Source organism: Eumetopias jubatus, unplaced genomic scaffold (assembly GCF_037043125.1).
Source record: "Eumetopias jubatus isolate StellerSeaLion01/CBP00866 unplaced genomic scaffold, mEumJub1_p1.0 scaffold_17, whole genome shotgun sequence".
Classification (NCBI taxonomy): domain Eukaryota; kingdom Metazoa; phylum Chordata; class Mammalia; order Carnivora; family Otariidae; genus Eumetopias; species Eumetopias jubatus.
Window position 1 is genome coordinate 37,072,817 of NW_028274823.1, and position 25,236 is coordinate 37,098,052.

General features: G+C 40.9%; 1 protein-coding gene across 4 annotated transcripts in view; it reads left to right on the forward strand.

The window, feature by feature from the left end:
• HTR7 (5-hydroxytryptamine receptor 7) overlaps positions 1–25,236 on the forward strand; it is a 79,875-nt gene that overhangs the window by 49,106 nt on the left and 5,533 nt on the right. For 2 of the 4 annotated variants that reach the window (XM_028098885.2, XM_028098886.2), the window contains exon 2: positions 22,211–22,974. In XM_028098885.2, the coding sequence (XP_027954686.1) occupies positions 22,211–22,973 (763 nt within the window). In that variant the 3' untranslated portion in view covers position 22,974. The remainder of the gene's footprint in view (positions 1–22,210; positions 22,975–25,236) is intronic. The other 2 variants (XM_028098883.2, XM_028098882.2) reach the window with 1 other exon arrangement.

Consider the following 25,236-nt stretch of genomic DNA (forward strand, 5'->3'; position numbering starts at 1 on the left):
ATGGTGCCAGACCCATATAAGGTGTTTCACAAAAGTCTGTTGGATGAAGGAATGAATAAGATGCTTTAGAAATATCAAAGTAGAGATGGGAAGGAGGCAGTTGGATTTGTGAGTCTGGAGCTCCATGGGGAAGTTTGGGCTGGGGACTCAAATTTGCGGATCATCAGTCAATAGAAGGTTTGAAAGCACTGGTAATGGAGGGGAACAGCTAGAGAATACAGAGTCAGAAGGACAGTGGGGTTGGGACCCAGCCTGGAGGAGTTCCCAAGCATAAAGGCCCCATAGTGGAGAACAAGGAGGCCAAGAAGATTGGGCAAGAGTGAGCCAGAGGCATGGGAGGGCTCGGGGAGCCTGTCAATACTGAGCCAAGGGAAGTTTCAAGAAGGAGGCAGTGAGTGCATGCTGAGGGCTGCAGAGCCAGCAGTTATGATGAGGATGGAGTATTGTCCACGGGATCTGGAGAGGTCTGCGGGATCTGCCTCAGAGACCTCTTGGGCGTGAAGGTGGATCACAGTAGATTGAGGACCGCTTCTTTCAGATAATAGCCCCACCATCTTCCCAGTCAGCCTGGCTTGAAGACTCAGCTTCTTCAGCTCCTCCTTTCTCTCTGTCCAGTTTTACCCCCAGTCCTTGCTAAATCGTTTCTGAGTTTTATCTACTCTGTTCCAACAATGTCTTCTACTTCTGTCTTGTCTTTATTCATACAGCCACTTTACCAGTTCAAGGCCAGCTAGCTCTCGTACCAACAAATTCCACAAACACGTGCTCTGCACTGCCAGTTTCTCATGTGTGGGGCAAGATGCCCCTCTCTTCTTCCTTTCCCAGATGCATTGTATGTCCTCTCACTCTCTCTCCCATTGGATTGACTTATCTGCAGCCTTATTTGCCAGTTCTGTTCTTTAAAATGGGGTTCTGGGGCAGGAAGTCAGCTCTGGTGTTTGAGTGTCTGTTAGGTACTGGGTAGTGTGCAAACCTGACATACGCGTTCTCATTTCCCCATCACAGTGGCTCCGTTCTTCCCCCCTTTCTTCCCTGGAAGGCAGTAGACACTCTGGAGGGCTGAGTATCCGTTTCAGAGTGCTCCAGCTAGTGAAAAGGACAGAGCCAGAATGCAAGCCAGATTTGCCTGATGCAGGGTTTCCGCAGTTTTCCTTTTAGCCAGATGTTGACTATTGTCTAGCCGCTACATGAAGATGGTGCTTCTCTGTGCAGCCTAAGGTAAAGAAGCCAGTGAAGGCAGGGCCACAGAAGTTGAGAGCGGAGAGCCTTTTAAGACATACTGGGCAGCCTGCCACCACCTTTCAGGGACCACAGTGCACCCCTGTGCTGCAGCTTGCCCGCAGCCCATCCTCCACTCTCTGTTCCCCTCCCCTGCTTTGTTTTTTGCCATTGCACTTACAATGATCTGACCTGTCCATTTTTACTTATTTATTTATTATCTCTGTAAGCTCCATAGATTTTTTAAAAAACATATTTATTTACTTTTATTGAAGTATAGTTGGCATACAAAGTTATATTATTTTCAGGTGTAAAACATAGTGATTCCACAATTCTGTATATTAGGCTGTGTTCACCCCAGTAAGTATACTTACCATGTGTCGCTGTGAAACACTAGTGGGATGTTATTGACTCTGTTCCTCATGTTGCGCTTTTTATCCCCACGATTTATTTATTTTGTAACTGAAAACTTACAAAGTTTGTACCTCTAAATCGCCTTTACCTGTATCACCCATCAACCTCCTCCCCCCCCCAGGGGCAACCACCAGTTTGTTCTCTGTATTTATCATTCTGTTTCTGGTTTTGTTTGTTCATTTGTTTTGTTTTTTTCAACTCAAGGATCATGGATTTTCATCTGTTTTGTTCACTGCTGTAGCCCCAGTCCTTAAACAGTACCTACCCTATTGTAGGTACTCAGGATATAGTCTTTGAATGAATAGATGAAGCAGTTAAGGTGAAGTCAAAGTGAAAGAAGGCAAAGAACAAAATTTGGAGTTGCTTCAAACACTAGTGAGTGTTGGTGGCTCACTTTTAGGAGCTGCAGAGGCCAAGATGAAGCAGTGGCGCTGGTGGTAATTCATTCCTAAAAGTGAGGTGAAGTGCTTGTCAGCAAATGCAGCTTCTAAGATCATGTGTTAATTAGGAGAATAGGGCATCGGTACACTGTCTGAGTTGTCTGATGTTGCATAAGAAACCACCATGTACCTTTATTATTGTTCCAAATTCTGTGGTCAGGAATTTGGGCAGAGTTCACATGGGTGGTTCATTGACATCAAATGACATCATAAGGGTCATATTTGGCTGCATTCATTCAGCTGGTGTCTGGGCCAGACTGAAAATCCAAGAAATCTTTACTCACATATCTGACTCCTCAGTGCTCCTCACAAGGTGCTCTTTTTTTTTTTTTTTTAAACATGCTTAGCATGGGCTTCTTGTCAGCATGGTGAGCTTCCAAGAGGCAGTTTTCCCAGCTGTGAAGGAGGAAGCTACAGCTCCCTGGAGGCTTGGCCTCAGAAGTCACACATCGCTTACCCCACTCTCTGTGGGTAAAGCAAGTCACAAGACTAGCCCAGACTAAAGGAAAGGGGAAGAGTTTACCTCTGAAAGGGCAGCAAAGAATATATAACCACCTGTAGTCCACCGCAGCTCGTTAGGAGATTAGACCGTTAGGATGCTTAGAACCGGCTTCCTCCCAAGATGTACTTCACAATTCAAGAAGTTAAAGAGAATTTAGAGTGCAAAGATGATCTGCAAAATTTTCTGAGAAATTGAGTATGGTAAAATCAGCAGTTAATCCCAAACTTGCCAAGTTCATAGAGAGATCTGTAAAGAAGAACCAACTGGCAGGTGAATGAAATTACTGGCTGAAACCGGTTTTTTTTTTTTAAAGTAGGCTCCACACCCAGCATGGAGCCCCACTCAGGGCCTGAACTCATGATGTTGAGATCAAGACCTGAGCTGAAATCAACAGTAGGGATACTTAAATAACCGATTGAGCCACCCAGGTGCCCCTGAAACCATTATTTTTTTTAAAGAACTTTCATTATGTTAGAGAAATAATTTTTTAAAAATCATGTGTGCTCATCATAAAAATTTTAAGCAATTATAAAAAACACAAATAAGAAAGCAACAACTTGTCTAAACTCTCCCTGTGCAGAAAGAAAAAATGACAGTGTTAATATTTGGTGAGTACCATTTTAGATGTTTCTTTATGCTTCTGTCCACTTAGAAGAACAGCTGGCCCTCTGGTTGGCTAACTCAACAGACAGACAGAAAGTTGATAGATGAAAAATTAGAGGAAGGAGATCCCATTATACAGGTTATTTAAAGTTTGATTTAAAAGCAAAATAAAATTAAAATGAAAGAAGTACAAACTTAAAGTAAGGGCTGTTAATTTTAATGCTATTAGTTCCTAAAAGATTGCATGAAGATTATGGGGAAAATATGCAACCATCAAGAAGTTGGATTTATAGAAACTATATGTTATAAAATTTTATAGACAGTATCAGTACTTCCCTACTACAAAAGTTGAAGTGATTAGTCTTCTAACACTGTATCCTACACCACTTTCCTGAGCTCCTGATTCTTGTGGCTTATGCTATTTTTACTTTGTAAAATTTGTATTGTTTTTTCTAATATAATTCCCACAGGTGTTAGTTCTGCATTTAAACAGGTTTGGAGATAATCATGGTTTCTTTATTTCTAAATTCCTCCTTTTGATTCATCTTTTGGTTGGATGAATTTTGTCCCCCTGCCCTCTAAATGAGTTTATGGGTGCTATATTCCCCAACTTCTTTCATGTTTGAGAATGTCCACTTGCTGACCTTATAATCTTAAGTAACAGGTATCATGTTCTTGCACACTCACACCTTTCTAGACATTTTTGTGTTATGTTCCATCATGGAGTGATACTATTGAGAATCAGTCTGATTGTTTTCCCCCTGGACATTTCTTGATTTCTTTTTTTCATTCCAGATGCCTGTATACGTTTTTCCATGTTTTGAAGTTCAGTAACTTTATGTGGGTAGGTCTTGTTGATGATCATTCTAGGTCACTTTTCCCAGCTGTGTTGTATTCACCTCTTTCATGGAATTAAGGAAAATATCCTGTATTATATCTCTGTATACTTTTAACATTTTGCATCTCTAATTGATGTTGTGTTGTTATTACTTTGTTTGTTGGGTTCTTTTGTTTCTTCCGGAGCACCAGTTATCCTTATGTTGTATTATCCTTGTGTGTCCTCCTTGTCTATCGTCTCTCTAATGATGTGAATAAATTTTCCTCTCTGCATTGTTTATTTTACCTCCAGCCTTCTCTTCATGCCATTGAGTTGCTTTTCACTTGTGTTTATTCTATTCATAGCTTCTAATTTATCTATTAGATCTGAACTGGTGGTGTTTTGACCTTAATTTATTTCCTTAACTCTACAGTCTTTTTCTATCTCATTCTGCTGTTTCAGCATCTCATCTTTGAATCCCTGCCTTAGTGATTATGTATATATTTGACCCTCGAACAACACTGGTTTGAGCTGCATGGGTCCACTTCCATGTGGATTTTTAAAAATTAGTATAGTACTGTAAATGTGTTTTTGCTTATGATTTTCTCATAACATTTTATTTTCTTTAGCTTGCTTGATTGTAAGAATATATAATTCATATTACATACAAAATATGCGCTAATCAACTGTTTATGTTATCAGTAAGGCTTCTGGGCAACAGTAGGCTATGAGTAATTACATTTTGGGGGGAGTCAAAAGTTAATATGGATTTTTGACTGCATAGAGGGTCAGCGCCCCTAATTCCTGCCTTGTTCAAGGGTCAGATGTCCTTATTGAGGTCCTTTACAGTGAAAAGTATTTGTAAGAAAACCACTTCTAATCTAAGGGTGTGCTTTCTTTTTGATTTGTTTTTTTTTTAAACAGTTTTATGCATGTTCTGTTGCTTTCTTCTTTCACTATTATTATTGTAGTATGTTTGTAGAGTTGCTGTAACATCTTTTTTTTTTTTCCATTTGGCTCATTCTTAACATGAGTTATTTGAATCTTAGTGCTTGTTCTGACATCGTGTGGTTGAATTCTCTTTGACATTCTGCCTTATTTGATATCAGTTATTTTCTCCCTTTAAGCTACTATTTATTGTATCTACTTTTCTATAGCCTGAAGGTGTAGCGTTGGGGGAGGGAAAGGGAGTGGACTGCTGCCGCTGGGTGAAAAGCCCTTAGTGGGGAACTGTTCTTTATTCTGAATTCTCATTAAATGTCCTGTATCAGAGCACATTCCACTGGGCTAAGGATTACCCACCTTCTGGACCTTGGTGTATCTCCCATTTTAGCCCTGTGTCTTAAAAAGATAATAGATTTTGGTGCTCCTTCTTACTTTGGCTAAAATGATATTTTGGGGATTTTCTTCTTGATGGTTTTCATGGCTTTTCCTTACACTGGCTCCTCATCACCTCAAATTTACTTCAAATAATACTAGTCAGAAATTTAAGGATTTTATTCACTTACCGTCTTTCTTCAGCTGCTTCTGTGGGGTGGTGTGGGATTAGAAGCCACTTAGTACTATCACAAAACAGAATATATATATATATTTTTTTTTCCTTGCCTGTGATCTTTTGAAATTTTAACTGAAGTTTTATGCCATTCCTTTGTTTTATTGTTGTTGGTAAAATTTTGGCTCACGCTTTGGCTTTCCACTTCTTTCTCTGAGGAATAAAATCCTTTGGTGGGAAAATTCAGACTTTATTGTAAGTTCAGATACAACTGAAATGAGTAAACACCAAGTATAATTCAGGGATCACTCTTCTCTTACATTATTTATTTTCATGACTTTCTATAATTATCTAAAAAGTCCTTTGCTAGTTTTTGATAGATACAGAGTTTTACATATTACGTAGCTAAAAATTGAGTTGACACTAATGAATGATGGAAAAATTCAGCAGAAAACAATTGCCTTATGATAGAGCACAGAGAAGATTAGCCTCACTGGAAGGTTTGTCTCAGCTTGAGTCGGTAGTAACTAGGTCTCTGTTGAGCTCTTTTGGGGGGAAATTTTCTGTATCCTTATCTTCTTGTATCACCGAGTATCAGTGGTAGGCAGAATTCTAAGATAGCCCCAAGATTTGCTTTTCCCTGTGTGTGTGGCCTGTATGATTCCTCCCCCTTCACTGTCAGCAGGCCTGATCAAATCAGGTGAGCCCTTTTCAAAGAGGATTTAAAGATCAGAGAGATTGAGACATGTAGCTGGTGTTACCCTGCTGGCCTTGAAGAGGCAACCTTTATGGGTTCTGCAGCTACAAGGAAATGAATTCTGCTGACAGCCTTGTACACTTGCCAGAATTCTCTGCCTATGATACCTGAGCCCCAGCCAACACCTTGAGTTCAGCCTGGTGAGACCCTGAGTAGAGAACCCTGTGGAGCTGTGCCCAGACTTTTGCCCTACAGAACTGTGAGAACACCTACAGATTTGGTGTTATTTTAAGCCACTAAATTGTGGTAATTAATTATATAACAACAGTAAACTGATACAGTATATGAATTTTTAATTTATTTAATTTTTAAGTGATTTGCTTTATTTTAATTAAGCCTGATTTTCTCCCTAAAGGGAAACTATCATTTCTTATTTTACAATTTAGTTTTTCAAAGAGGAAGCTTTTGTTATTCTGTTTCCAAATTTTTGTTGAGTTTTGTTGCTGTCTTTTCTCCCCCTCTCCTCTGCCCACTTTTCTTCCTCAGTACTGGGGTCAGAACGGGGAATCTCGATTTTCACTGGTCCTCACTGTAATTACAGCCTGGAAACACTGATGAAAATGGTTTAAAAGTATAGTGGAACCCCATTATAACAGTGGTTTTAGAGAACAGGTCCATGTGTAGGTTAATGACAAATGGTAAGTTTGATGTGTTCTTAAAAATTTACTTTTAATTTTTAAAATTAACCTTATTTATTTACATTTCCAAACACTGCCAAAACATGACTGCACAGCTAACTTAATTTTGACAAAGAGAATGTATTTGTGTAACACACCCAGATAAAGAAATAGAACATTTCCAGAACTCTCACTTTTCCTGAGACTCCCTTTTACTCATTGACATCCCCTGTCCCCTCAAGGTAACCGCTATTCTGGGGTCTGTCACCATCGGTTAGTTTTGCCTGTTTGTGAACTGTGTTCCTTTTTTCTTTTGGGCTGCTTTAGTTCAATATTATGTTTGTGAGAATCATCCATGTTGGTGCATTGAGCAGTAGTTGGTTCACTCTTGTTTTATAGAATTTACTGCATGAATATGCCACAGTGTATGTGTCCATTCTTCTATTGTGGAATTGTACTTATTTTATTCTTGTGGAATAAGCTGGTTTCATTCAGGGCTATTACCATTAATGCTGCTATGAACATTCTTATACATGTATTTTGATATTTTGATGAATGTTTATTGTATATGTAGAAGAATATAGGGGCACCTGGGTGACATAGTTGGTTAAGCGTCTGACTTGGTTTCGGCTCAGGTCATGATCTCAGGGTCCTAGGATCGAGCCCTGCATCCAGCTCCGCACCCAGCATGGAGCCTGCTTGGGATTCTCTCCCCCTCTACTTCTGCCCTTCCCCCCCACCCCCACTCTCTCTCTCTCAAGTAAATAAATTAATCTTTAAAAAAATGTAAAAAAAAGAATTTATATATATATATTAAAAAATAGTTTCCCAAAGTTACTGCATCGATTTATACTTTCACCAGCAGTATATGAGAATGACAATTGCTTCCTGTCTTCACCAGACACTTAGCATTGTAGTTTTTACCATCATCATCATCATCATTTTTATATATTTTTTAAAGATTTTATTTATTTATTTGACAGAGAGAGACACAGCGAGAGAAGGAACACAAGCGGGGGGAGTGGGGGAGGGAGAAGCAGGCTTCCCGCCGAGCAGGGAGCCCCATGTGGGGCTTGATCCCAGGACCCGGGGTTCATGACCTGAGCTGAAGGCAGATGCCCAATGACTGAGCCACCCAGGCGCCCCCATTTTTACATTTTTTAGAAGATTTTTTTAAGTAGTCTCCATGCCCAAGGCAGGGCTTGAACTCACAATCCTAAGATCAAGACCTGAGGTGAGATCAAGAGTCAGATGCTCAACCACCTGAGCCACTCAGGCTCCCCCTCATCATTATCATTTATATTTATATTTTTTAAAATTTTATTTAAATTCAATTTAATTAACGTATACTATATTATTAGTTTCAAAGGTAGAATTCAGTGATTCATCAGTTGCATACAACCCCCACTTGTTTCCTGTCTTGTTAATTTTTGCCATTCTAACTGGTGTAAGGTGGTATCTCATTGTGGTTTTGATTTGTATTTCCCTGATGGCTAGTGATGTTGAACATTTTTTCATGTGTCTGTTGGCCATTTGTATGTCTTCTTTGCAGAAGTGTCTGTTCGTGTCTTCTGCCCATTTCTTGATTGGATTATTTGTCTTTTGGGTGTTGAGTTTGAGAAGTTCTTTATAGATCTTGGATACGAGCCCTTTATCTGTAATGTCATTTGCAAATATCTTCTCCCATTCCGTGGGTTGCCTCTTAAGACCAACGCTTTAAAAATCTGAAGTAGAATAGAAGAGAGTGAATTGCAAATTATAATGGTAAGTTGGTATTGTGAAACTTCTATTTAAATTCATAATACATAAACATATGCATGCCTATGTCTATATACCCACATACATATATGTATATATATATATGTGCCTCAGTTTCTTATTTAAATACATAAATATATGTGTACTGAATGACTGTGGACAATATATTTATTATAAGACATATTTGTTCTTATTTCTTATTGTCAAAAATGTTTACAAAACCTTGTTGTATTCTGTACGTTTAAAAAAAATGTACAGCTTGATTAAGACATAAAAACCATGCTTATCTCACTTGCAATTAGTACACTGGGAGACAAAACTAATAGCTGGCGTAACGGAGACATGGTTCGTGATGCTTTTGCTGGCCCCAACTGGAAGCAAACCATGAAGATGAAATATATAAAGTAAAAGTGAAGTCCTTCATACAAGAGTAAAATCTCTGTAATTGAACAAAGGAAGGCAACCTGACAGCAGTACATGGGATAAGGAACAGAACAGTCCTAAGTACAAAGCCCTGGGCCTCCAGACCTTCTTGAAAGAGCATCTGTGGAAGCAGTCTGGGAGTCTGTAGGTTTCCAAACTTCTCAGTGGTTCTGATATTCTGACAACTTTGGGCTGGAGATTCCAGTGGATTTCACCTGTGAGGGAGGATTTCTCACGGAAATGGTGTGCTAAGTGTGCAGACCTTTTTCAAGCCTAACACTTGCCAAAGAGTAATTCTCTCCTGTTTCTTTTACCTCCTAACTTATTATTCTATAGCAGCAAAACTCAGGAGAAGCCATTTTGCTGAAGAACCATTACCTATAATTTCTGTAGAGTTAGAATGGAAGACAGGCAGCAGAATTCATTTGCTTTCTAATCCTTCTTTATGTAGATTATAATTGCCTAACCCTCTTTTTCTACAAACCCCTTCTTTAATAGAGCCCCTGTTGTGAGTTGCATACATTTCTCAATTATATAATACTTTGGTGCCTTTGTCTCTGAGATTTACTGTATTTTAACATTTGTATCCATTTTGAAGTTAAATTCTGAAGGCTTTATAAGCACCCTGCTTTCTAATTAATACTGAGCACAAATGATCATAAAATGTACTGTGACAAATATTAACCATGCATATTAGGGAATTTTCAGAATCAATCTAGATTACCTCCCCCCCCGCCAAAGGTAAGATTTATACTGTACGAGAGAATAAATTTATACTATTTGAGAGAATGAATGTATAATTTGAACAAACACTTCCCTGAATACTAATATTACTTTATATACTAATTACGGGATTTTAAATGCCAGTAAGTTCTGTTTCCTTTGTGTGAATTTATGAATGTAATAATACACTTTTGGAAAGTTTATCAAATAAAACAATCTGAGATTTAATTATCGGCTTTTAAAGATTTTATGAACCAGGTCATCTGTATTGCCAAAATCACTTAGGTGGCTTAGAAATCCCAGAATTCTCCCTAATCTTTTATTTTATTCTCAGAATTAAAATGAAATTAAAATGATGTTCTATTCTTTTTTACACACAGTTAACAAAAATTAGAGGGGCGCCTGGGTGGCTCAGTTGTTAAGCATCTGCCTTCGGCTCAGGTCATGATCCCAGGGTACTGGGATCGAGCCCATGTCGGGCTCCCCGCTCAGCAGGAAGCCTGCTTCTCCCTCTCCCACTCCCCCTGCTTGTATTCATTCACTCTCTCGCTATCTCTCTCTCTAATGAATAAAATAAAACCTTAAAAAAACAAAAAACAAAAAAAAATTAAGCATAGAAAAGTCCCAAGTCCCCCCCAAGAATTTAAAACTACTCAAATCTCCCATCCAAGTACTCAGGTCATGATCCTGGAGTCCCTGGATCGAGTCCCACATCGGGCTCCCTGATCAGCAGGGAGTCTGCTTCTCCCTCTGACCCTCCCCGTTCTCATGTGCTCTCTCTCTCAAAATAAATAAATAAAATCTTTAAAAAAAACCCCAAAACTACTCAAATCTCTCCAACTGAGATAAAAGTGCCATTCATATTTGGTAGGTATTCTTCTAGACATCTCAGTACACACACACACACACACACACACACACTCATATAAACACCTAGTTTTACATAAAAAGATTAATACAATATATGACGCTCTGTTACTTGTCTTTTAGGACTAGACATTGTTTTCGCTCCACTTTTTTGTGTTTTCATGTCAGTAAATAAATACGTGTGTCATAATTTTTAATGGTTACATTATACATCTACATCCATATCTGTATCTATGTATACATGCATATGTACTCAACTTTAACCTCCTATTGATATTTACACTGCAGCTTTCCCCCTCTATTATGTGTTAATATCCTTGCACATTAATCATTTTGCTTTTGTACAGTTATATTCTTAAATTCCTAGAAATCTGATTGCTGAGACAAAAGGTAAATTTTGGTGTATATTCCTTACCAAACTGCCCTCCAGAACTTTGATCCAGTTGCAACACCCACTAGCAAAATAATAGAGTGCTTGTTTTTTCATACTTTCTCAATATTGGCTTTTGTCTTTCTTAAAAATTGACAAATGCCCAAAAATCATTTAAAAATTTGCATCTCTCTGATTATTAGTGAAATCGCACATATTTCCAAGCGCTTATTGGATGTTCTTATTTCTTCTTTGTTTAATTGCTTCAGTATTTTTATTGGGATGGTTGTCTTTTTCTCATTGACCTGTAAGGGATCTGTGAATATTGAGATATTATTATTTGGACTTGGAGTTTGTCATTTGACTTTTAACTCTGCACAAAGTGATTTTTTATTTAATAATTTTTTATTGTTATGTTAATCACCATACATTACGTCATTAGTTTTTGATGTAGTGTTCCATGTTCATTGTTTGTGCATAACACCCAGTGCTCCACGCAGAATGTGCCCTCTTTAATACCCATCACCAGGCTAGCCCATCCCCCCACCCCCTCCCCTCTAGAACCCTCAGTTTGTTTTTCAGAGTCCATCGTCTCTCATGGTTCGTCTCCCCCTCCGACTCACTCCCCTTCATTCTTCCCTTCCTGCTATCTTCTTCTTTTTTTTTCCTTAACATATATTGCATTATTTGTTTCAGAAGTACAGATCCGTGATTCATCAGTCTTGTACAATTCACAGTGCTCACCATAGCACATACCCTCCCCAATGTCTGTCACCTAGCCACCCCCTCCCTCCCACCCCCCACCACTCAAGCAACCCTCAGTTTGTTTCCTGAGATTAAGAATTCCTCGTATCAGTGAGGTCATATGATACATGTCTTTCTCTGATTGACTTATTTCACTCAGCATAACACCCTCCAGTTCCATCCACGTCGTTGCAAATGGCAAGATCTCATTCCTTTTGATGGCTGCATAATATTCCATTGTGTATATATACCACCTCTTCTTTATCCATTCATCTGTCGACGGACATCTTGGCTCTTTCCACAGTTTGGCTATTGTGGACATTGCTGCTATAAACATTGGGGTGCACGTACCCCTTCGGATCCCTACATTTGTATCTTTGGGGTAAATACGCAGTAGTGCAATTGCTGGATCATATGGTAGCTCTATTGTCAACTGTTTGAGGAACCTCCATACTGTTTTCCAGAGTGGGTTGCACCAGCTTGCATTCCCACCAACAGTGTAGGAGGGTTCCTCTTTCTCCACATCCCCACCAACATCTGTCGTTTCCTGACTTGTTAATTTTAGCCATTCTGACGGGTGTGAGGTGGTATCTCATGGAGGTTTTGATTTGGATTTCCCTGATGCTGAACGATGTTGAGCACTTTTTCATGTGTCTGTTGGCCATTTGGATGTCTTCTTTGGAAAAATGTCTGTTCATGTCTTCTGCCCATTTCTTGATTGGATTATTTGTTCTTTGGGTGTTGAGTTTGATAAGTTCTTTATAGATTTTGGATACTAGCCCTTTATCTGATATGTCATTTGCAAATATTTTCTCCCATTCTGTCGGTTGTCTTTTGGTTTTGTGGACTGTTTCTTTTGCTGTGCAAAAGCTTTTTATCTTGATGAAATTCCAATAGTTCATTTTTGCCCTGGCGTCCCTTGCCTTTGGCGATGTTTCTAGGAAGAAGGTGCTGTGGCTGAGGTCGAAGAGGTTGCTGCCTGTGTTCTCCTTTAGGATTTTGATGGACTCCTGTCTCACGTTTAGGTCTTTCAACCATTTGGAGTCTATTTTTGTGTGTGGTGTAAGGAAATGGTCCAGTTTCATTCTTCTGCACGTGGCTGTCCAATTTTCCCAACACCATTTGTTGAAGAGACTGTCTTTTTTCCATTGGACATTCTCTCCTGCTTTGTCAAAGATGAGTTGACCATAGAGTTGAGGGTCCATTTCTGGGCTCTCGATTCTGTTCCATTGATCTGTGGGTCTGTTTTTGTGCCAGTACCATACTGTCTTGATGATGACAGCTTTGTAATAGAGCTGGAAGTCCGGAATTGTGATGCCGCCAGCTTTGGTTTTCTTTTTCAATATTCCTCTGGCTATTCGGGGTCTCTTCTGGTTCCATACAAATTTTAGGATTATTTGTTCCATTTCTTTGAAAAAGGTGGATGGTATTTTGATGGGGTTTGCATTGAATGTGTAGATTGCTCTAGGTAGCACTGACATCTTCACAATGTTTGTTCTTCCATTCCATGAGCAGGGAACGTTTTTGCATTTCTTTGTATCTTCTTCAATTTCTTTCATGAGTATTTTATAGTTTTCTGAGTGCAGATCCTTTGCCTCTTTGGTTAAATTTATTCCTAGGTATTTTATGGTTTTGGGTGCAATTGTAAATGGGATCGACTCCTTGATTTGTCTCTCTTCTGTCTTGTTGTTGGTGTATAGGAATGCCACTGATTTCTGTGCATTGATTTTATATCCTGCTACTTGACTGAATTGTATGAGTTCTAGCAGTTTTGGGGTGGAGTCTTTTGGGTTTTCCACATACAGTATCATATCATCTGCAAAGAGGGAGAGTTTGACTTCCTCTTTGCCGATTTGGATGCCTTTGATTTCTTTTTGTTGTCTGATTGCTGTGGCTAGGACTTCTAATACTATGTTGAATAGCAGTGGAGAGAGTGGACATCCCTGCCACATTCCTGACCTTAGGGGAAAAGCTCTCAGCTTTCCCCCATTGAGAATGATATTCGCTGTAGGTTTTTCATAGATGGCTTTTATGATATTGAGGTATGTACCCTCTATGCCTATACTCTGAAGAGTTTTGATCAAGAAAGGATGCTGTACTTTGTCAAATGCTTTTTCTGCATCTATTGAGAGGATCCTATGATTTCTTGTTCTTTCTTTTGTTAATGTATTGTATCACGTTGATTGATTTGCGGATGTTGAACCAGACTTGCAGCCCAGGGATAAATCCCACTTGGTCATGGTGAATAATTCTTTTAATGTACTGTTGGATCCTATTGGCTAGTATTTTGGTGAGAATTTTGGCATCCATGTTCCTCAAGGATATTGGTCTGTAATTCTCCTTTTTGATGGGGTCTTTTCTCGTTTTGGGATCAAAGTAATGGTGGCCTCATAAAATGAGTTTGGAAGTTTTCCTTCCATTTCTATTTTTTGGAACAGTTTCAGGAGGATAGGTATTAATTCTTCTTTAATGTCTGATAGAATTCCCCTGGGAAGCCATCTGGCCCTGGGCTTTTGTTTGTTGGGAGATTTTTGATGACTGCTTCAATTTCCTTAGTGGTTATAGGTCTGTTCAGGTTTTCTATTTCTTCCTGGTTCAATTTTGGTAGTTGATACATCTCTAGCAATGCATCCATTTCTTCCAGGTTATCTAATTTGCTGGCATAGAGTTGCTCATAATATGTTCTTATAATTGTTTGTATTTCTTTGGTGTTGGTTGTGATCTCTCCTCTTTCATTCATGATTTTGTTGATTTGGGTCATTTCTCTTTTCTTTTTGATCAGTCTGGCCAGGGGTTTATCAATCTTGTTAATTCTTTCAAAGAACCAGCTCCTAGTTTCGTTGATCTGTTCTACTGTTCTTTTGGTTTCTAGTTCATTGATTTCTGCTCTGATCTTTATTATTTCTCTTCTCCTGCTAGGTTTAGGCTTTCTTTGCTGTTCTTTCTCCAGCTCCTTTAGGTGTAGGGTTAGGTTGTGTATTTGAGACCTTTCTTGTTTCTTGAGAAAGGCTTGTATTGCTATATACTTTCCTCTCAGGACTGCCTTTGCTGTATCCCAAAGATTTTGAACAGTTGTGTTTTCATTTTCATTGGTTTCCATGAATTTTTTTAATTCTTCTTTAATTTCCTGGTTGACCCATTCATTCTTTAGTAGGATGCTCTTTAGCCTCCATGTATTTGAGTTCTTTCCAACTTTCGTCTTGTGATTGAGTTCTAGTTTCAAAGCATTGTGGTCTGAAAATATGCAGGGAATAATCTCAGTCTTTTGGTACCGGTTGAGACCTGATTTGTGACCTAGGATGTTATCAGTTCTGGAGAATGTTCCATGGGCACTACAGAAGAATCTGTATTCCGTTGCTTTGGGATGGAATGTTCTGAATATGTGTGTGAAGTCCATTTGTTCCAGTGTTTCATTTAAAGTCTTTATTTCCTTGTTGATCTTTTGCTTAGATGATCTGTCCATTTCAGTCGGGGCGGTGTTAAAGTCCCCCACTATTATTGTATTGTTGTCAATGTGTTTCTTTGCTTTTGTTATTAATTGCCTTATATAATTGGCTGCTCCCACGTTAGGGGCATAGATATTTACAATTGTTAGATCTTCTTGTTGGATAGACCCTTTAAGTAGGATATAGTGTCCTTCTTCATCTCTTATTACAGTCTTTGTTTTAAAATCTAATTTGTCTGATATCAGGATTGCCACCCCAGCTTTCTTTTGGTGTCTATTAGCATGGTAAATGGTTTTCCAACCCCTCACTTTCAATCCGGGGGTGTCTTTGGGTCTAAAATGAGTCTCTTGCAGACAGCATATGGATGGGTCTTGTTTTTTAATCCAGTCTGATAGCCTGTGTCTTTTGATTGGGGCATTTAGCCCATTTACATTCAGGGTAACTATTGAAAGGTATGAATTTAGTGCCATTGTATTGCTTGTAAGGTGACTGTTACTGTATATTGTCTGTGTTCCTTTCTGGTCTATGCTGCTTTTAGGCTCTCTTTTTGCTTAGAGGACCCCTTTCAATATTTCTTGGAGGGCCGGTTTCGTGTTTGCAAATTCCTTTAGTTTTTGTTTGTCCTGGAAGCTTTTTATCTCTCCTTCTATTTTCAATGATAGCCTAGCTGGATATAGTATTCTTGGCTGCATATTTTTCTCGTTTAGTGCTCTGAAGATATCATGCCAGTCCTTTCTGGCCTGCTAGGTCTCTGTGGATAGGTCTGTTGCCAATCTAATGTTTCTACCATTGTAGGTTACATATCTCTTCTCCCGAGCTGCTTTCAGGATTTTCTCTTTGTCTCTGAGACTCGTAAGTTTTACTATTAGCTGTTGGGGTATTGACCTATTTTTATTGATTTTGAGAGGGGTTCTCTGTACCTCCTGGATTTTGATGCCTGTTTCCTTCCCCACATTAGGGAAGTTCTCTGCTATAATTTGCTCCAATATCGCTTCTGCCCCTCTCTGTCTTTCTTCTTCTTCTGGGATCCCAATTATTCTAATGTTGTTTTGTCTTATCATATCACTTATCTCTCGAATTCTGCCCTCGTGATCCTGTAGTTGTTTATCTCTCTTTTCCTCAGCCTCTTTGTTTTCCATCATTTGGTCTTCTATATCGCTGATTCTTTCTTCTGCCTCATTTATCCTAGCAGTTAGTGCCCCCATTTAATTGCACCTCATTAATAGCCTTTTTGATTTCGACTTTGTTAGATTTTAGTTCTTTTATTTCTCCAGAAAGGGTCTCTCTAAAAACTTCCACACTTTTTTCAAGCCCAGCTAGTATCTTTAAAGTCATGATTCTGAACTCTAGGTCCGACATCGTACTAATGTCAGTATTAAGTAGGTCCCTGGCAGATGGTACTACCTCTTGTTCTTTTAGCTGAGGTGATTTTTTTCGTCTTGTCATTTTGTCCAGAGGAGAACAGATGAATGAGGGAACAGAATGCTAACAGGTTAAGAATGTCTCCATCAAATATACTGTATACAAATCAGAAAAGACCTGAAACCAGGGGACAAGAAAGGGAAAGAAAGAAGAGAGAAAAAAAAAGGAAAAAGAAAAAGATAAAAACAAACAAAAACAGAACAAAACAAAAAAAAAAACAGAACACGATCAAATATGATCAGACTAGTGCATAGATCAGTGTCACACACTAGCTTATGGGCATAATTTGGTCTGTTAGAAGAAAGTGCCTGCTAAAATTTTAAAGGAAGAAAGACTTATATATGTACAAAATAAGGGTTGATACAATGAAGGGATGGCAGATGACTGTAATGGTGAAAATTATAAAAGATTTTATAAAAGGAATTGATAAGATAAGTTGTTTTTAAAAAGAAAGAAGAAGATTTAAAAAGAAAAAGAAAAAAGAAAAAAAAGAAAAGAAAAGGGAGAGAATGTGATCAGGCAGGAGAATAGAACAAAGCCATACACTAGTGATTTAGGGTATATTTTGATCTGTTAGAAGAAATTGTATCTGAAAATTTTAAAGAGAGAACAACTTATATATATATGCCAAAAATAAGGGTAACTACTATGAAGGGATAAAAATATGACTCTAAAAATGAAAAATAAAAAATATTTTTTTAAAAAAAGGGATTGATAAGATGTTGTTTGAAAAAGGGAAAAAGAAAAATTCAAAAAAAACAGGTAAAAAAAATTAACTTTGAAAAACTAATGAATCATGGTAAAAAAGCCATGAATTCTATGTGCAGTATTCCCCTAGCGCTGGAATTCTCCCGTTCTCCTTGATCGGTAAACTTGGTCTTGGCTGGCTGTTGGTGCTGATCTTCTGGGGGAGGGGCCTGTTGCCGTGGTTCCCAAATGTCTTTGCCGGAGGCGGAATTGCCCGGCCCTTGTCGTCTGGGCTAAGCAAGCTGCTCCGGTTTGCTCTCAGGAGCTTTTGTTCCCTGCAAGCTCTCGGTACAGCTTTGGAGGATGACAGTGAAAATGGTGGCCTCCCAATCTCCGCCCGGAGGAGCTGAGAACTTGGGGCCCCGCTCCTCAGTGCGCCCCCAGAGAAAAGCAGTCACTCCCGTCTCTCCGGTCTCCGGCCGCGCTCCGTGCTCACCCGGCCTGTGACCGAGCGTTTCTCTCTGGCTCCCGACCCCGTGTGGAGTCTCCAAACCCAGCAGATCCTTGCGGTGCGCTCCCACGCCGCTCCTCCCAGGGGAGGAAGGGGAATCTCCCCGGCTCTGCCGCTTATTGTGTCCCTGCTGGAGGAGCAGTGGCCCGACTGTCACCGATCACAGTTTATGGCAACCCCGAGCTGAGAGCCCGCGCCTCGGCTCTGTCTCTGCAGCCGGCTTCCCCGCTCCGATACCTGGGAGCTCTGCCGCACTCAGGCACCCCCGGTCTTTCTGTGACCCCGAGGGTCCTGAGACCACACTGTCCTGCGAGGGTTCCACCCCCCGCTTAGCCACTGCAGCGACGTCCCTCAGCGGAGCCAACTTCTAAAAGGTCCGATTTTGTGCTCCGCGGCTCTATCACTCGCCAGAAGCGGCTGACGGAGGCCCCCTCCCCCGCCGTCTATCCTCCCGAATATCACCTCGGATTCACTTCTCCGCACGTCCTACCTTCCAGAAAGTGGTCGCTTTTCTGTTCAGAGAGTTGCTGCTGTTCTTTTCTTCAGTCTCCTGTTGAGTTCGTAGGTGTTCAGAATGGTTTGATCCCTATTCAGCTGAATTCCTGCGACCAGACGAAATCCAGGTCTCCTACTCCTCCACCATCTTGCTCCGCCCCCTGCACACAGTGATTTTTAATTTAAACTAAATGTCACTTGTTTTTGTGTATAAAATTTTTGTCAAAATTTAATCACTATGTCATTTTGTAGTTTTAAGCTTTTGTATCACAGTTAAGAATGAGCATTGTCCTTCCAAGATTGAAGAAATACTTTCCCGTATTTCCTCATAGTAGCCTTAGATTTTAACTTTTTTTACACGATAATCTTTGATCCATCTGGGATTTATTTTTGAATAAGGAGAAACATAAGCCAGTTTTATTTTTACTTACCCCAATTGCTAGCCAGTTGTCAGACTTCAAGAATACATATACCATTTTACTACTGATTTAAAGTGACTCATTTTCTTATATTATTCCCTTATATATTTGAATCTGTTTCTGCGCTGTGTTCTATTCAATTGACCTATTTCTGAGTCATTATTACTGAGTTTTTGTTTCTGTGGCTTTATACTATTTTTTTAAATAGAATAAGTATCTCTTCAATTTTCTTCTTTTTCAGATTTTCTGCTTTTTCCGTATTTACTTGATGAACTAAAAATCATTTGATCAAATGAAGAAAAGTCCTGCTGGAATTTTCCAGTAGAGTTGTGTATTAGTTTTAGATTAATTGAGGGGAAATTGGCACTTTTATAACACTGGGTTGTATTTTTTAAAAATTCCCTATGGATTCAAGCATTCTTTTAGTTCTTTCAGTAGGCCCTGGCATTTAAAACATGTTCTTCATGTAGGCCCTGACATTTAAAACATTTATCTAGATATTTTAATTCCTTGATTGTTGCTGTGAATAGAGTTACTTCCTTTCATAATATTTCTAATTGTTAATTGATTTTTAAAAATCTGTTGACTTTTGTTTATTTTTTTATTTCCAGACACTTTGATGAACGCTCATGCATTTTTAAAAATCATCTTTCGATTGATTTTAGCCTTCAAAGTCTCACCAGGTGGTACCCAGGAAACTACAAAAGTAACTCTACTTGCCTTACTGTAGGACGTGACTTGATGCAACTAGATAATGGAGTCTAAAATAGGAGTTTATGGAATATAATTTATACATTCAGGAAGGATCAAATACGGGCCGACCCACATCACTGAAATGCAATATAAGTCAGTCTAAGTATATTAGAATATGAAAAAGCATGCTGCGCTCATGAGATTATTTAATATTGTGAGATGTCCTTGGGTACTCAATTAATCTCTCAGGGTTAATCTTTGTGAATTCCATATTATTTATGGGAGCAGAAGAGAGGCTGGATTTAATTAAGCCTGAAGATGGAATTCCCTGTTTGAGTAAAGAGTATGTGAAGGATGGAAGGGAAAACTGAACGGATTTCCTCAAGAATAGTTTACGAGGTTGTGAATTCCAGGCTTGCTAATTTTTTTGTATAACCCCACAATTAAAATATAACTTTTCTCATCCACAGTGATTCTCCTTCCTCCTTCCAGTAAACACCAATTGCCCTAAGGACCCACATCCCGATCCCCGCCCCCCCCCCCCCCCCCGCCGTAAGTAGGTGTAAGATGGTCTCACAATGCCATCTGGTGGCCACCTGGGGAACTGTAGGAACTGGTCTCTGTTAGACCTCCTGCCTTGGTTGATATCCAGGGAGCTAGATCCAGGCTTGGGAACAAACAGCTTGTGCCTGTGGCTACAGGCAGAGAGAAGATAATCAAAATCCAAGTCCTGGCAAAGGCTTGCTGGGGGGAGCTGGGAAACAAAGAAGGAGCCAAAAGGCTATGTCCATCCACAGGAATTGATAGAGAGCAAATACGAGATCTGAAAAGAGAGGTCTGCAAAGCAGTTCCAGCAGGAAAAGCCTGAACCAAAGCAAAAAAAAAAAAAAAAAAAAAAAAAGGACTATCTCAGGGCAGGGATCAAATTAACCGTATACTTCCAGTCAGTTCCAACACCTTGCTTTAGGGATTTCCTCATGTACCGGTTTGTGCGTGTGTGTGTGTTTTAATTTTCTTAAAAATTTTCCCACAACACAAAACTCAGATAATTTTAGATAATTCCCAAACAGCAAAGTCTACTCTGCATTTCCCTTCCTTGCTCCCTCTTTCCTCCCTCCTTTGCTCTTTCCCCTTCCTCTTCAGCTCTAATTCTTGTGTTCTCAGGAGAACCGCCCTCTTTCTCATCCTTCATTCTGTTTGGGAGCCCAACCTTCATCCTAGTTATAGCTGATAAACCTAGGGAGAGTGCTTGTGAGTCAGCTTGATCGAGGAAGGGGATCTAGAGGTTGTGAAATGAGCCCGCGCCACCGACACCTGAATCCTGGGAAAGAAGCGGGAGCCCCTTCCAGGCTAGCACAAGCCGTAGTCCTCCCGCTCCACCCAACATGATTACCCCCAGCACCTGGCTTCAGGATTTGTGTCTCTTATTCATTGCCACATCTGCAACTTTTAAAACAGCACCCGGCATACGGAAGGAGCTCAATTAATATTTGTTGAAGGAATGAATAAATCTTCTCAGTGAATAAGCAAATGTGGCTGATTCCTTTTTGCTAATATTTCAATTTTGCCTTGTTGTAAGTGCTGCAGTGATGCTAATTTTCATGGTGAAAGTATGATTTTTTGACTTTTGCGGGATAATTTAAGCAAAACATCTGAGGCTATTTCTAGCACCAAATAATTATTTTTAAAGTTCCAACCCACCAGCTGAGACACTTCCAGAAAATAACCTGTTGGTAATTTGGGGGCTCTCTACCTTTCCTTTTCCTGTGTTAAGACTGTATCTTTTATATACATCCATGAAATGAAAAAAGCAACAAAATGACCAGCTTTTACCTGTCTTGGCTTCTTACGGGCTCTTTGCATTCTCCCCAAAATAGAAGCTAAGACCATTAAATACACAGAGAAAAAAACAGATTTGGAAAGCTGAAAACCATTAAACATTTAGCAAAAACATCTTGCTGTGCATGTTTTCTGTTTGCTGAGTCTCTTCTGCATTGGAAATCCTTGATAAGAGAGGCGGAGAAATATTTATTCTCTATGTAGAACTAAGCACAGAAAAAACATTGGCTTTACCTCCTATTTTTCAGAATTGTGCCCCTTTTTTGTGATCCTTCTCAGGAGAGGAGAGACGAGGTAGGCTGTTTTTATTTTATAGATTCTTCCGACATTACTCTTGTGTGAGAATTTTCTGGGCATAACAACAACAAAAAAAGATTACTTGCTACTTTCCATTCCAGAGCCCTAGGATTTCCTTAATATCTCACAAATGTCTGTGATCTTAAAGAAATGCTCTTGCTACCGTGCAAAGGGGAAGTTAAAATGAATTGAAAGCCTGTCTGAATTAAGACAGCCTGGGAGATCAGTGGGTGTATAATATCAGAGCGTGGTAGACCTTGGTTAATTTGTGAGGATGTGTCACCACATCCCGCGTCAGGCTTGACATTTTGTTCCTGGCTGATTTCCGTGGCAGTGGTCGTGGGGGGGAGGGGGAGGGCGGATGTTTAACCTTTGGTTCACTGCATGGAATCGGAGAGGCTGCGAGGTTCAAGAAGAGCATGGCCTGGCATTACAGACAGAGGGCTCCGAGGCCAAACACCGGCAGTCCCTCTAGCTAAGTGTATGACCTGGACAGAAGTAGGTAACATCCCAGAGCCTTAGTTTACCTCTCTGTAAAATGGGCACTATGAGGCCTCCCTAGAAGGGCTGTCCTGAGGAATGGAGCTGCTGGGTGGAAAGCTGGCTGCTCAGGAGTGATCACAGAGTCACATGCCTGCTTTCCATTTGACCCCTAGGTACCTTGGGATCACAAGGCCGCTCACGTACCCTGTGAGGCAGAACGGGAAGTGCATGGCAAAAATGATTCTCTCCGTCTGGCTGCTTTCGGCCTCCATCACCTTACCCCCGCTCTTCGGGTGGGCTCAGAATGTGAACGACGACAAGGTGTGCTTGATCAGCCAGGATTTCGGCTACACCATCTACTCCACGGCGGTGGCGTTTTATATCCCCATGTCCGTCATGCTGTTCATGTACTACCAGATCTACAAGGCCGCCAGGAGGAGCGCCGCCAAGCACAAGTTCCCCGGCTTCCCCCGGCCCGAGGAGCCGGACAGCATCATCTCCCTGAACGGCATGGTGAAGCTCCAGAAGGAGGTGGAGGAGTGTGCCAACCTTTCGAGATTCCTCAAACACGAAAGGAAAAACATCTCCATCTTTAAGCGGGAGCAGAAAGCAGCCACCACCTTGGGGATCATAGTCGGGGCCTTCACCGTGTGCTGGCTGCCCTTTTTCCTCCTCTCCACGGCCAGACCCTTCATCTGCGGCACGGCCTGCAGCTGCATCCCGCTGTGGGTGGAGAGGACATTTCTGTGGCTGGGCTATGCAAACTCTCTCATTAACCCTTTTATATATGCCTTCTTCAACCGGGACCTGAGGACAACCTACCGCAGCCTGCTCCAGTGCCAGTACCGGAACATCAACCGCAAGCTGTCGGCTGCAGGCATGCACGAGGCCCTGAAGCTCGCCGAGAGGCCCGAGAGACCCGAGTTTGTGCTGTAAGGTCACCTATCACTATTTTCCTTTTATCCCCAACCCCCACCCCGCCCTTGCTATGGAACCTCTCCGAGCGTATCCCAGAGGGCTTCCTAAATCCGTAGCCAGCTTATTTTCTACTAAGTGGAACAGATTCGAGTTCAGGATACTCTAGACTCCAGTCGTCCAGCCAACAGAGTTCCCAAAGCCAAAGTCAGGCACCTACCGGGCCTGGAAGACAGGACTGATGTGTTGAGGAATTGCAGTTGGTGTGATGCATAAGGAAGGTGGTGGTTCCCATCCGTTTCCCATAAACAGCATCCAAGTCATGTCCCCTAACTTGTCCCATTCTTGTAACATTGTTATTTTCGTTGCTATTAACTCTTATATCCAGTGAAGCTTTTTTGATGCCCTCATCCTTTGCTGATAAAGTCGTTTGAGGAGGGGAGCAGATTCACACGGGCTTAAAGCAAGCAGCCTGAGACAAAGGAGAGTGGCTAGCATGGGGACGTGCCAGGATGAAGCAGGTGTTGAAAGCTGCAGAGCTTTGAGGAAGCGCTGCCCACCTTCGGAGGAGAGAACCCCTAGTTGCTGAGTCTGTCTGGGAGGCCTCTGCATTTCCCGGAAGCAGTTGCAGTAGGTGCTGGAATCTGAGGGCCAGTGGTGGTAAGGAACGTGGGTTTCACATGCAACCCACTTGCTAGTGAGTTTGGCATGGTAAAGATGGGGATGATAGAGTAATTAGGGTTGTCAGCATGTCGCACCCCGATTTTGCTTTAAATCTGAGGCAGAGGCAACATCTTCCTGTTTGAAAGCTGTTTGAGGGCAGAGAAACTGGAAGGAGAAGATGGAAGGTGCTGGTGGGAGAGGGGGAGGCACTCCTCTTCACTGGACCCGGTGGGAGGGAGCAGCCAGAGAACCGTGGGCTGCCTGTCAGCCAACTTGTCCGGGCCCTTCATTTGAGAGAAGAGGTAACAGACCTGGGGACTAAGGCGGCCCCCAGTGAGCTAGTGCACCCCTAGATCTAGCTCCCACCTCACCTGAATTTTACTTCTATAAATTCTTTATATATTAGATTCCTTTATGGGTAACAACGGTGTCAAAGGACACCTTCCTGCTTCCAGTTGTCCCAGAAGAACAGCCCTGCTCCAGGCAGACACCAAAGTGTCCTCACGGATCACAATAGACTCCAGAGGCTCCAAACCTAGGATACCCACCAGATGACTCCGAAAACCTCTAGGAACTCAGCGTATTCTCTAACTTCACCAACATAGCATCCAAGGATATTTGCCTCTGGGTCTTTAGCTAGTATGGAGGCTTAGGGTATTGTCTTCCTGTTAGTTTAAGATAGGAGTCAGCAAACTTTTACTCTGAAGGGCCAGACAGTAAGTGTGTTTTGCTAAGTAGGCTTTGCTAGCCATAGGTCTCTTGAAACTACTCATCTCTGCCTTTGCAGTAAGAAAGCAATCATCGACACAAGTAAGCAAATGAGCATGGTCATGCACCAGTAAGACTTTATTTACAAAAACAAGCTGCCAGTTGAATTTGGCCCACAGGTCATAGTTTGCTGACCCTTGGTCTAAGAAAATGACTGTCCTCTCATTATATCTCACGCTGTTTCATTTATAATTATTGATTTTATTTATAATTAGCATACAAAATCATTTGGAATGATTGGCCTAAATCTCCATTAACTTCAGGAAATTTCCAGTGAGAGAATTGGAATAACTGCTGTTTTAAAAACTCGATACCAGGCAGCTTTCTAGTCACTTTCAATGTGGGAAGACTTCTTTTGAAATTCTTGCTTGTAAGTGTGCCACGCATTGAGAAGGATGCAGAAAATACATGATGTCTTTCCTGTCCCACATGTATTTCTGTTGGACAGTCTGAAGGTAGACACACACATATGCACAGTCACCCTTTTCATAATGAGATCAAAGGAAAGGTGGAAAAAGGAAAAGGAAAAATCGGATTCAAAGCAGAGGAAAACAACTCAGAGCTTACCCTAAGCCTGATCAGGGACGACCTTGGAGGTTACGGGCTCTAGTACATCTCTGAAAGTAGTCAAGCATTCGTAGCTAAAGGAGAGTAGAAACGGCATCCGTGTAAAGGCACCAGTGTGGGGCCTTCTGCAAAGGACAGTCAGGCTGGCGCTAAGCTCTGGTGTGGGGCAAGCTATGGAGATCACAGTGCAAAGGTAGAACGAGATCAAATTGTAAAGCCTCCCCCATTCCAGCCCCAGGAATTTGGGATTTTAGTGTAGACAAGTGGTTCTCAACCAGAGTTGGTT